This window comes from Ranitomeya imitator, chromosome 3, assembly GCF_032444005.1.
Source record: "Ranitomeya imitator isolate aRanImi1 chromosome 3, aRanImi1.pri, whole genome shotgun sequence".
Classification (NCBI taxonomy): domain Eukaryota; kingdom Metazoa; phylum Chordata; class Amphibia; order Anura; family Dendrobatidae; genus Ranitomeya; species Ranitomeya imitator.
The window spans coordinates 413,176,932-413,191,048 of record NC_091284.1 but is presented as its reverse complement, the minus strand read 5'-3'; the positions used below and the strand labels follow the sequence as shown (position 1 = coordinate 413,191,048).

At 40.6% G+C, this 14,117-nt stretch overlaps 1 protein-coding gene across 1 annotated transcript in view; it reads left to right on the top strand.

Annotated features, from left to right (window-relative positions):
• Positions 1-13,845, top strand: part of NCMAP (non-compact myelin associated protein) — a 151,006-nt gene extending 137,161 nt beyond the window's left edge. Inside the window, exons 2-4 of the mRNA XM_069757139.1 lie at positions 6,150-6,239; positions 9,377-9,461; positions 13,191-13,845. Coding sequence (XP_069613240.1) covers positions 6,155-6,239; positions 9,377-9,461; positions 13,191-13,332 — 312 coding nt within the window. The 5' untranslated portion in view covers positions 6,150-6,154 and the 3' untranslated portion in view covers positions 13,333-13,845. The remainder of the gene's footprint in view (positions 1-6,149; positions 6,240-9,376; positions 9,462-13,190) is intronic.
• The last annotated feature ends 272 nt before the right edge of the window (positions 13,846-14,117 follow it).

The following is a 14,117-nucleotide window of genomic DNA, read 5'->3' as shown; positions in this document are numbered from 1 at the left end:
ACACAGACAGCTCTCCAGCGACCAACGATGCCGAAGTCCCCGGGTAACCAGGGTAAACATCGGGTTACTAAGTGCAGGGCCGCGCTTAGTAACCTGATGTTTACCCTGGTTACCAGTGTAAATGTAAAAAAAAAACACTACATACTTACATTCCGGTGTCTGGTCACGTCCCTCGCCTTCAGCTTCCTGCACTGACTGAGCGCTGGCGGTGACGTCACTGCTGTGCCTTGCTTTACGGCCGGCCGGCACTCACAGTCAGTGTGGGAAGCTGAAGGCGAGGGACGTGACCAGACACCGGAATGTAAGTATGTAGTGTTTTTTTTACTTATACACTGGTAACCAGGGTAAACATCGGGTTACTAAGTGCGGCCCTGCGCTTAGTAACCTGATGTTTACCCTGGTTACCAGTGAAGACATCGCTGAATCGGCATCACACACGCCGATTCAGCGATGTCAGCGGGAGATCCAGTGACGAAATAAAGTCCTGGACTTTCCCCAGTGACCAACGATCTCCCAGCAGGGGCCTGATCGTTGGTCGCTGTCACGCATAATGATTTCTTTAACGATATCGTTGCTACGTCACAAAAAGCAACGATATCGTTAACGATATCGTTATGTGTGACGGTACCTTAAGTGTTTTGATTCAATCAGGGCAGTTGTTTGGCAGAGCCTAATTTGCAATTATCAATCTAATCCCAAAAGTGTTCGTCAAGGTTTGGGAACTTGAGTTCCTCCACATCCAGACCAAATATTTACAGATCCTCTTTGTACATTTTGTCATGCTGATATAGGAAGGGGTTTTCTAAACTGTAGCTCCATATTATATCCCACATCCGCTGCTATGTATTTCCATATTGCAAAAGCACCAAACGCATTGGGTCATCTTCAGGCATCGGGGATATCATCCAAGTGCAGTCCGATTACCACGATGCAGACAATGGAGAAGATGGAGAAATTAAGTTCTGCGTCTTCTACGCAACTGTGATAAGATTCTTTTTTCTGAGAGAATCGGATCACAGTAAACTGACACTTTGGTGTCATTACCATAATCGAGTCGATTCACTCGGAAGAGAAAATCATCGCTCATGTAACCCCTACCTTAAAGCTATGCCCACTACATTGCTATATAGAGCATACTTGCTTATCTCTATAATGGGATAAGCAACCATAAGACATGACTCGTGTCAAAGTATTGGATTGGTTAAAAATGCAACCTCTCTGATCCTTCTTTCCCCAGGTGGTGTTGAAGCATACCGATCCCCAAATTCCACAATATAAACTGGTATACTTTGAAAATGTATGAAAACATGGCCATATAATCCTGATATTGAAAAGAGCAGTCCATCTAAAATGATATTATTAACATGGGGGGGGGGGGGGGGGGGACCATCACAAAGGGGTACGTAGACATTCTCAGGTGGATTTTCAATAATGGCAGCCTCATTAGATTTAAGACATCTCTTATATATGCATTTTCTAGTGTGAAATATAGTCATTGGCTTTAGGAGGAGTGCTGGACTTTGTCCATATACTCTACATTAGTCTTGTAGATTATTATTATTATTATTTATTGTTATAGCGCCATTTATTCCATGGCGCTTTAGATGTGAGGAGGGGTATACATAATAAAAACAAGTACAATAATCTTAAACAATACAAGTCATAACTGGTACAGGAGGAGTGAAGACCCTGCCTGTGAAGGCTCACAATCTACAAGGGATGGGTGATAATACAGTAGGTGAGGATAGAGCTGGTCATGCAGCGGTTTGGTCGATCGGTGGTTACTGCAGGTTGTAGGCTTGTCGGAAGAGATGGGTCTTCAGGTTCTTTTTGAAGGTTTCGTAGATAGTCATCATTTTATATATACTGATCCTGCTCGAGAGTATTGACGTACAGTATATAGAGTTTGGAGAGGCGCGTTTTCACATTCCTCCTTTAATAGTAGTTACCTGTTATCATCTTATGATGGAGCGGTCAATACTCTCTGATGTCAATACTCTCTAAACTAATGTAGAGCTTTAATCCACATTTGACAGCTAACACTATTACGAATCGTATCTATGAAAGTCCAAATTGGTCTACATATTACCTTCCCCTTCTAAGGTGTTCATGTTCTAATAGTGACCATTTTTTCCTTTGCCTTGTACCATAAGCACCTGAACTAATAGGAAGTAAATGTATTTAGTTCACAGCTATATATGAATCTAGGGGAAAATGTAATTTTAGTATGAGAGCTTGAGTCATTGAGGAAATTGTGCATTATTTAGTGCATATGAAGAAACCCACCAAATTATATATTAATATATTTGTACAAGAGTTAGTCAGATTTGAAGTGTTTTATGGCCACTGCTTCATTACTTGTGTGTTTTAACACAGAGCCTCATTGTATGTTATTGAGCAAATATAATGAGCTATTCATGGAGCCTAGCAATGCATTATGGACCGTCTACTAGGGAAGCCGTTTTTTTCAAGGGCTCTCTCCTTAAGAAAACTATGGCTTATTAGTTTGCCCAGTGAAGGACTCCCTAGATGTGCAGTATATTTCATAATCATGGCAGTGGTTAGGAGAAAATATTTCATGGATAAGGATCCCTGTGGGTCCATAAAGACAGCAGTGTTCTACCAAAAATAAACTATGAGAATATACCAAAGCAATTGGTTTGACAAACTGCATGAAAATAGTTTTTCTTGCTTAATACCAAATATAATTGGGCAATACCCCATGGCAATTATATGTTATTAAAGTGTGTCGGCTGTTTCATATAACTTTTCAAAATAATCTGTTGTGTGTGAACATGAGGGATAACACTATTTCTTGCTGTTATTTAACATGTACACTCCATTTTCCCATGTGTAGGCTGTATTACTAATGTTCAGTTTTCTCTGAGCTGATGGGTGAAAGCTAGCTCGTATTATATCTCCTATACCCAGCAAACATGATGGATCCCTGTTCCTTTGTCTGTGTAGCTCACAAATAGAAATAGCTGCAGAATTAAATACATTAAAGAGGGGTACTGAGCTGTGTGGTTGTGAATCCTGTGTAGGATGTATAGCTAATTTTCAGTTCTCTTTAAACTAATGGGTTGGAAACGAGCTCATATTATATCTTCTATACCCTGCAAACTGAAACATGAGGGATTCATGCTCCTCTTTCTCTGTAGCTCACAGATAGAAGCAACAGTAGCATGGAAGACATTATATAGTACTGAGCTGTGTAGTTGTGAATCCAGCACTGGAGTAAAGCAAAACAATTGCTTGAAGCTGCAGCACAATTTGCTTTGGCTTTTACTGTCTTGAGAACTCCTCATTCCTCATTGTCCTTTCCCTATCCATAGAGTTTAATAGAAGCTGTACCTTGACACCTCACTGTGCTTGTTTTTGCCATTATTGATTTGAGCCATTTATATGAGTGGATTATAAGTTCAGGAGGTAGGGGGAAAGGAAGATAGTATCTCATAAGCGGAGAAAGAAGCAGATTTCTTTCTGATGTTACATGTTATATTCACTTGTAATATTGATTTATGCACAATTTGTAAAAACTTCGGTCACTAAACGAATAATATAGTTACCTCATTTTTATTATTTCATACATGTGCAAATAAATAGCATATCTATCCTAGAAAATAATGCAAGAAATCTGTAAAAAATATAAAAAAAATGTTCTCATATATTCAGACAGAAAAATCTATGTATGCCTTCACATAAAAATAGAAGCCTGTGGATGTAAACTATGATGCACTTTATTGTAGCTAAAACAAGAAGTGAATCTTAAAGAAAGAAAATACATAAAGGAATACTGGTGTCATGCTGATTGACAGCCATCTCCTGCTGCCTAATTGGGGGAAGCCGACTGTCAGTCAGCATGACACCAGTAGTCCTGCCTTGCCAACAGGAAGACAAACAGCTGCTCTGTTGAGCGGGAGTAGCTGAAGCTCTGGCAGGAGCGGTCAGTGACGGGCAACGGGTATAACAGGCAGGTAGTTGCCTCTATTAGCAATTACGTGCCTTTTTTTTCTTTAAAGTGCCGGATATTCCCTTTAAGCTATATTTTGGTGAGCTATGCCATTGATTGCAAATAATACCAGTTAATTCCTTTGAGGCTTTGGACTGAGGGCAAGGTTCACATAATCTAAGTGGCTAATGCTTGGTGTCATGCCAATATTGGCTATCCAGTAGCAATAGTAGACACGGCACTCTGGGCTTCTTGGAGGTGCACAAGTTGGGTATCCAACCCGTCAAATATAAGCAATAAATTACTTGGCACTCAGGAGATCTTTTTGCAAGATAAGAAGTGAACAATTCGTTTATTTGGTGCATCCAGTTCAAAATTAAACGTTTTCGGTCTAATCACAAGACCTTCATCAGAAACAGTTTTTTGAGTACTGGAAGCCACAAAAAATATGTGTGGGCCCACAAAGGTGCCAACGTAAGACGGAGTCCGGGAGCAGAAAACGCCTTGAGAAATCTGGAGGTATGGGGGATGAGCGCTGCAGAGGGGCGAGACACTCGCAGGGGCGGTAGCGCTGAAACCTCTAAAGACACCGGCGCCGTGCTGTAGGGGTCGAGTTGCTCCCAGGACTGCTCGCCCCTCTGCAGCACTCATCCCCCATACCTCCAGATTTCTCAAGGCGTTTTCTTCTCCCGGACTCCGTCTGACGTTGGCACCTTTGTGGGCCCACACATATTTTTTGTGGCTTCCAGTACTCAAAAAACTGTTTCTGATGAAGGTCTTGTGATTAGACCGAAAACGTTTAATTTTGAACTGGATGCACCAAATAAACGAATTGTTCACTTCTTATCTTGCAAAAAGATCTCCTGAGTGCCAAGTAATTTATTGCTTATAATTGGCTATACAGTGTCGGTGTGAGTATAATGGCATAGTATATGTTGCAACTAGCCTACCTTTTTGAAGTTGGGAACTTGGTTGGTTAGGATTGTGTCCACAGAGCTGCAAGCTGTCTCATAGTCCGAGTGCCAATTCATCAATAAGGTGTTTGATTGGGGGGTCGGGTGTTTACATCACAAATCTTATGCCCCTCGGTCAAGTTCTCTCACATAAAACTTGGTAAACAATTATTTATAGATATATGGAGGTCAATTGCTTTGCAGCTGCTAATCTGAAATTGTTAAGGGCTCACTTGGTGAGGTTGATTCCCTTAACTGTATGTGAGGGTGAGCAGCATGGACTAGAGGCATTGCTGTAGCAGAGTTGGATCAGCCAGACAACCCATAGAACAGCAGAACTGGACCTGAAGAGCTAGATATGCGAACAGTCACTTGGTGCAGATAACACATTGAAGTAGTCAGAACCGACACCACCCAGGAACGTAGTGCTGAGTTGGCAGACACGCACCCTGAAGTAGCAGAGTCAAGCGTGTATAAACACCTTGGAACAGCTGAGCTGAGTTGGCAATCAAACACCTAAATGTAACTGAGACAATTGTGAGGACATCATTTTGGAACGGCAAAGCTAAGAGAGCAGTTGAGCATTCGGTTGCTGCAGAGCTGGATGTGTGGGCAGCACCTTGGATTAGAACCACTGAGACTGCAGTCAGGCACTAGGTCGTGGCTCAACCAGCTGTGCAGTATATACTGTGGAATGGTAGAACCAAGTTGGCAGCAAGTACCTGGTTATAGCAGAGCTGGATTTGGGGACAGCACTTGGAACCAGTAGACCCGAATTGACTGTAGAAGAACTGGTTGTGCCAACAACACTTGGAAACAGGAGATCTGAGTTGGTAGGAAGTACCTGGCAGTAGCAGGGCTGGATGTGCGGGCAGACATGGAAGCAGGAGAGCTGAGTCAACAATTCCCTTATAGATTGTGAGCCCTCGCGGGCAGGATCCTCTCTCCTCCTGTACGAGTTGTGACTTGTATTGTTCAAGATTATTGTACTTGTTTTTATGTATACCCCTCCTTACATGTAAAGCGCCATGGAATAAATGGCGCTATAATAATAAATAATAATAGGTACTAGCTGTAGCAAAGCCCAGCAATATTATGTGGTTTGACAAATTTTAGAGGAATAAATATATGGTATAAATAAATCATCCCTGAAATCTCATTCCCATAAAGTGCATGCTGGTTATGTGCCATTGTCTACAACAAATACAGTATTTCACTATTATCTGAACTTCTTTTTTCTATAGTTGTCATGGCAACAACACCTCAATTAATGAACACAACGCTATCTCCAGTAAATACGACTACAAAGTCACAGGAACAGATTCTTTATCAGAGTAAGTAGAATTATTACTTTCCAGTTTGGAATGCTTCATAGGTTATTATTTAACGTATTACATTTTACATGCAAAGTGATGCACGAAAGCTCATAAGCACATTGTAATACATTTCAGGGGACAGCAAGTAATAATACTGTATACAAATACATATAACACACCTTTTGACTCCATGATGTATACATGTACAACATAAGAAACACATAAATTGGAATTTGAAAAGTCTTAGGTGCATTTATTTTTTCCATAATGTAAAAAGTAGTTATGATTGATTATTATTAAATGTGTATATAGCTCTACTTTATATAAAACAAAAAATCTAGCTATAAGGGTACGTCCACTCAAAATTGGATAAATTTGCTAAAAATCCGCCTCTGACTCCATATGTATAAAATATAAACTTTGTTGTGGATTTGTGGCTGGAAATCACAAAATCAATCTTCATTGAAAGACGTGAAGTTTGTGGTAGAAATCAACAACAGAAATGTACTTGCTGTGGACTTCAAATTCCGCAAAGGCTGTTAGGGCTCATAAAGTACAAAGAAAGAAAAAAGCCAGCTCACCGATATGTGCAAGGAGCACGGAACTTCGTCCTGACTCGACGTAGTGCAGATCCAAGTAAAAGAGAAAAATGTTCCAGCTTCTTGATAAAATGTAAAACTTTAATCCATCATATAAAATAGTAGAAGACACACTCCTGGGACAATGCCATGTCACAAGTGAAGAAAGCTACGCGTTTCGACCATACGGTCTTTGTCACAGCTGTGACAAAGACCGTATGGTCGAAACGCGTAGCTTTCTTCACTTGTGACATGGCATTGTCCCAGGAGTGTGTCTTCTACTATTTTATATGATGGATTAAAGTTTTACATTTTATCAAGAAGCTGGAACATTTTTCTCTTTTACTTGTTAGGGCTCATCCAGACATCAATGAAACTCGATCCAAGCACAGACCACAATGCACAGACTGTCTGCAGGTCGCCCCACCCGATCTCAACAGCCAAATTGGCATATATGAGATTTAAGTTTAGGTCAGGAGACCTGCAGACTGTCCATATATTGCAGTCTGTGCTTGGACCAAGCTTCATAGACATCTCCTGTACATGAGCCCTAAAAGGGAGGTCCATCATGTGCAACCCTCTTAAAAAATATATATTTCTCCCAAATTGTTCATAATGTTTGCTCCCATTTCGTGACTTTTTGCACTGTTATACCTTGCGTGAATTTGTTAGTTACATTTTGGGTGGATCATTTGTTGTGTAGCTTCACTTTCATTACACTACCTTTATCTTAAAGTTTAGCACTGCGCCACATGTGATGTGTGATTTAAATGTCTTGGGGAAGAATAGATTGACAGGTTGGAGTGCCATTGAAGGATGATCTTATTAGAGAAAAAAATTACCCCATACGGACGAGTGGTTTGATAAAGGGAAGTGTCCAAGGTCACGCTATGAGACCTAAGGGACAAGAGACAAGCAGAGATTATGTGATATTTGCACAATAATAATAATTTCTATTTCCATAGCACCAACATATTCCGCAGCACTTTACAATTTACAGGGGACTTGTACAGACAATAACAGACATTACAGAATAACACACAACTCAGATACCAAAAGGAGTGAGGGCCCTTCTCCCAAGCTTACAATCTATAAGATAAGATGCATGTAAGGAGAAGACAATATGCAAACCACTAATGCTATTCATTTAGAGCTTACAGACTGTCCCAGGACTTGGGATGAGTGAGGTCCACCCTCATATCTTCAAGGTGTTCTGCCCTTGAATGAGAAGGTGGGAAAGGTCAACCTTTGACCACTTGAAAAGTGTGATTAGAGCCACGATACAGAAGCGAGAACCTGACAGGGATGATGCAGAGTGAGGGGGCACTGAGAAGGTTGTTGATATAGAGGTCTGTGGAACAAGAGAGCCGATGAGAGTGAGAACCACCAGACCCCGAGACCACCACCATCTTGGTGAGAATATGAAGAGGGAGATCAATGCTGAGGTGACTGGACCATACGACTGCAAGTTCAATGAGGCGGCCTAGTGTGGCCTACAGTCAAAAAAGAGAGTATGAAAGGACTGGGACATTTTATACTTCTAAAGCAATGTTAAGTTCAGGTACTTGGCCAAAGCGACAAACTAACCTTTGAAAAAGACTCTACCTTGTGTGGATACTCCTCCACCCAGTAGAGAAATTCCCAACCAGTGTTGTCCCTGCCTTCACAGATGAAGTGTGGCCTATACCATCCTCTGCCCACTTCTTAAACACTGCAGCTTTAAGTCTCACCATGTCCTTGGTGCCTGAGGGACATTGTCTATAGGGACCAATGAGCTTTAAGTTACGCCTCTGTTTATACCTGAGCTACACAATACAATGGGTGTTAACGCATAACTACAATGCATAATTACAATGCATTTTGCAATGTATCACACCAAAACTACTCAAACCTGAGAAATTACAATACGGAAAGTTGAAATCGTGTGGTAACAACACAAGGACATTGGCAGCACAACCCAAACCAAGGGCAGATTTTGTCTGTGTGGTAATATACAGAGAACATCTACAGCACAGTGCAAAAGCTAAAATGGACACTTTAACCTCACTATTTATTCAACGATAGCAGATTTTATTATATCACCCACAATAACTACTGGAGTCATATGCTACTAAATATAATCATGCAACATATGTTATAGTAATGAAATAATGATATAAAATAAAATTACAAAATATCAAAGGTGTATAAACTGGAGGAATTCAAGTGTCAGAGGGCAACAGCATGTACACTAATTATTATTTCATATTATTTAATCAAGGCAGTCAAAAAGAGCCAAAATCGAAGATACTAATTTATCAAATGGTAGAGTATGACTCCAGAAGTTTTTGTAAGAGATAAACTATTCCAACTTTCTACTGTTTATTCCACAGCGCTTTACAGATACTTACAGCTTTATAGATTACTGTTGACTGATATAGTAATTGTAATTGTTGAGATGGCCCTAGCCCTAATGGTTCTAGCCTATAGTAGTAGCGATATCGGATTTCAATGTAGCATATCCGCTGCAAGGGGTCCGCAGTGGAAATGCTGTCAATATAACCTAAATCATTGGTGTTTTTGTTATTTCTTCTACAGGTGCTGGTGCAATTGTTGCTGCTATTGTGGTTGGTGTAATTATAATATTTTCGCTGGTTCTTATTAGCCTCAAGATGTATAATAGGTAAATATTATTTAAATTAGAGACAAGATAAAGAATCACTCCATAGAATAGTTTTGTTCCCCAATGTGCATGTAATGTAGCGTTAGTGCAATAAAATACTTAGTGATCGCCTCATTTCCCCGTTTACATGCACCGCTCTGGACCTCTGTGACTTACGTGAGTAAAATTGCAACTTGCCGAATCACACCAGAGCCACCTGAGTGAGAAGAAGACCAGAGCAGTGCTGGAAACCGGGAAAGATGGTGACTGGTAAGTATTTTATTGCACTTAGAGAACATTACATATACAGCGGGTTCGGAAAGTATTCAGACCCCTTTACATTTTTCACTCTTTGCTTCATTGCAGCCATTTGGTAAATTCAAAAAAGTTCATTTTTTTTCTCATTAATGTACACCCTGCGCCCCATCTTGACTGAAAAAAAACAGAAATGTAGTAATTTATGCAAATTTATTAAAAAAGAAAAACTGAAATATTACATGGTCATAAGTATTCAGACCCTTTGTTCAGTATTGAGTAGAAGCACCCTTTTAAGCTAGTACAGTCATGTGTCTACTTGGGAATGATGTAACAAGTTTTTCACACCTGGATTTGGGAATCCTCTGCCATTCTTCCTTGCAGATCCTCTCCAGTTCTGTCAGGTTGGATGGTGAACGTTGGTGGACAGCCATTTTCAGGTCTCTCCAGAGAGGCTCAATTGGGTTTAGGTCAGGGCTGTGGCTGGGCCAGTCAACAATGGTCACAGAGTTGTTCTGAAGCCACTCCTTTGTTATTTTAGCTGCATGCTTAGCACCATTGTCTTGTTGGAAGGTGAACCTTCGGCCAAGTCGGAGGTCCAGAGCACTCTGGAAGATGTTTCCATCCAGGATATCTCTGTACTTCGCCAGATTCAGGTTTCCTTCAATGGCAACCAGTTGTCGTGTCTCTGCAGCTGAAAAACACCCCATAGTATGATGCTGCCACCACCATGTTCACTGTTAGGACTGTATTGGTCAGGTGATGAGCAGTGCCTGGTTTTCTCCACACATACCGCTTAGAATTATCACCAAAAAGGTCTATCTTCGTCTCATCAGACCAGAGAATCTTATTTCTCTTAGTCTGGAAGTCCTTCATGTGTTTTCTAGCAAACTCTGTGCGATAATTCATATGTCTTGCACTGTGGGGAGGCTTCCGTCGTGCCACACTGCCATAAAGGCCTGACTGGTGGAGGGCTGCAGGGATAGTTGACTTTGAGTACTGCAGAAATTCTGTTGTAACCTTGGCCAGATCTGTGCCTTGCCACAATTCTGTCTCTGAGCTCCTTGGCAAGTTCCTTTGACCTCATGATTCTCATTTGGTCTGACATGCACTGTGAGCTGTGAGGTCTTATATAGACAGGTGTGTGCCTTTCCAAATCAAGTCCTATCAGTTTAATTAAACATAGCTGGACTCCAATGAAGGAATAGAACCAGATATCTCAAAGGAGGATCACAAGGAAATGGACAGCATGTGACTAAAATAGGAGTGTCTGAGCAAAGGGTCTGAATACTTATTAAATTTGCAAAGATTTCTACATTTCTGTTTTTTTCAGTCAAGATGGGGTGCAAAGTGTACGTTAATGTGAAAAAATTAACTTTTTTGAATTTACCAAATGGCTGCAATGAAACAAAGTGTGAAAAATTTAAAGGGTCCTGAATACTTTCCGTACCCACTGTACATTTAAATTTAGGTTTAGGGAATAAAAAATTATTGGAAGTGCTTCTTTAAAAGGAAACTGTTTACAGATTTTCCCCATATAAAGTACGGCCATCACCATCAAGGCCTCTTTTACAGCATAATAGAATGTTGTAAAAAAAATCCCCAATTCACACTATGCAGATCCCAAAAAAGCTCTTCCCTGCTTTGTGTGGATGACACATCCTATGTCATCATGTTACAGCTTTTAAATTATAGGCCAGTAAGTCTAACCTCTATTGTTGGTAAAATATTTGAAGGGTTTCTGAGGGATGTTATTCTGGATTATCTCAATGAGAATAACTGTTTAACTCCATATCAGCATGGGTTTATGAGAAATCGCTCCTGTCAAACCAATCTAATCAGTTTTTATGAAGAGGTAAGCTATAGGCTGGACCACGGTGAGTCATTGGACGTGGTATATCTCGATTTTTCCAAAGCGTTTGATACCGTGCCGCACAAGAGGTTGGTACACAAAATGAGAATGCTTGGTCTGGGGGAAAATGTGTGTAAATGGGTTAGTAACTGGCTTAGTGATAGAAAGCAGAGGGTGGTTATAAATGGTATAGTCTCTAACTGGGTCGCTGTGACCAGTGGGGTACCGCAGGGGTCAGTATTGGGACCTGTTCTCTTCAACATATTCATTAATGATCTGGTAGAAGGTTTACACAGTAAAATATCGATATTTGCAGATGATACAAAACTATGTAAAGCAGTTAATACAAGAGAAGATAGTATTCTGCTACAGATGGATCTGGATAAGTTGGAAACTTGGGCTGAAAGGTGGCAGATGAGGTTTAACAATGATAAATGTAAGGTTATACACATGGGAAGAGGGAATCAATATCACCATTACACACTGAACGGGAAACCACTGGGTAAATCTGACAGGGAGAAGGACTTGGGGATCCTAGTTAATGATAAACTTACCTGGAGCAGCCAGTGCCAGGCAGCAGCTGCCAAGGCAAACAGGATCATGGGGTGCATTAAAAGAGGTCTGGATACACATGATGAGAGCATTATACTGCCTCTGTACAAATCCCTAGTTAGACCGCACATGGAGTACTGTGTCCAGTTTTGGGCACCGGTGCTCAGGAAGGATATAATGGAACTAGAGAGAGTACAAAGGAGGGCAACAAAATTAATAAAGGGGATGGGAGAACTACAATACCCAGATAGATTAGCGAAATTAGGATTATTTAGTCTAGAAAAAAGACGACTGAGGGGCGATCTAATAACCATGTATAAGTATATAAGGGGACAATACAAATATCTCGCTGAGGATCTGTTTATACCAAGGAAGGTGACGGGCACAAGGGGGCATTCTTTGCGTCTGGAGGAGAGAAGGTTTTTCCACCAACATAGAAGAGGATTCTTTACTGTTAGGGCAGTGAGAATCTGGAATTGCTTGCCTGAGGAGGTGGTGATGGCGAACTCAGTCGAGGGGTTCAAGAGAGGCCTGGATGTCTTCCTGGAGCAGAACAATATTGTATCATACAATTATTAGGTTCTGTAGAAGGACGTAGATCTGGGTATTTATTATGATGGAATATAGGCTGAACTGGATGGACAAATGTCTTTTTTTCGGCCTTACTATGTTACTATGTAAATTAATACTTAACATGCAAATTGCCTCTTCAGAGAAAAAGAGGACCTTCTACCTTAAGGGCCCCCAAGTCAACTGAATCAACCGATATCGACAGGGTTGGTTGATTGTCTTATGTGTGTGGGGGTGCCACCCAACTAATGGTCGGGAGAGATGTCAATCATGCATGTCTAATTTCAGACTGCCGATCGCATTTTTCTCCCTGAGATAAGCTGCCAGATGACTTGTCATTGGCGGCTTTCTCATAGAGAACACAGGAGCGCTCCTGTGTATTGGAATGTTGATTGGACGACACCCATCTATTGTGTATGGCCAGCTTAAGTTATAAGCAATGTTTCTGATGAGGAATTTAATATATAGCATATCGTTTTTACATATTGATGAATATTTATTTCTTCTGTCAATACTCATAGGCGTACACGAACAGAGAGAGAGCTGGGATTGAAGAGCACCAAAACCACAAACACACCAAGCACGAGAGCCCACCACAGTTCCATCAGCCAGCCAACATCTGTATCGTCTGTTCCACCCGACATCCACCTCGAAAACCGATGAAGAGAATATGTGCTGACGGAAAATGAAGTTGAGTCTGATTTACAATTAAAATTAGTTTAGGACAAAGCATTTAGATTTTCGCTGAAACACTGAGATTCAGAATGTGATAATAGGTCTTTACTTCCAAGACCAAAACATCCCAACATTCAGAAGCTTATCCTGGATAGAATAAACTCATACCCACCAGTTGAGAAAAGAAAAAAGCCATTGTATCGGAATCCTACAGCAAGGGAAAGCCCCCACTACATCACAATGTCTCTTTCATCTTCAGTCTATCCTGATTCTAACCCAATGAGTGGACATTGGACAGGACGCTTGGGGTACATTTCTGGAAGCATGACTGACATTCTGAAGGCTTTTATGTATACATATTTATATTTGTATATGAAAGAATGTTGTATGTAGATTGTTGGACTTTCTCTATGTTTTCATATATGTCACAGAATACTTTTTTGCCAATTTCTATTCATTAAAATCACTGTCCTGAGCAGAAAATAAATCTATGACGAAGTACCATTGTGCAATGTTTGTCTAGTACAGAGAAGTAAGGCTAGCCATGGATCACTAAGTGATAATGTATATGTATATCAGTTAAGGTTATTGGACATGTTGGGTAATCTCCAATATCACTGCGTAAATGATCTGAACTTTTTCATTGTATGTAATAGCAGTAATTTAATCCCAGATTAAAAATTCCTCTGTTGTCCTATATCTATATATATAATTGCCTAAGGGTTTTTCCGTCTGTCTGTCTTTCTGTCTGTCTGTCCTGGAAATCCCGCGTC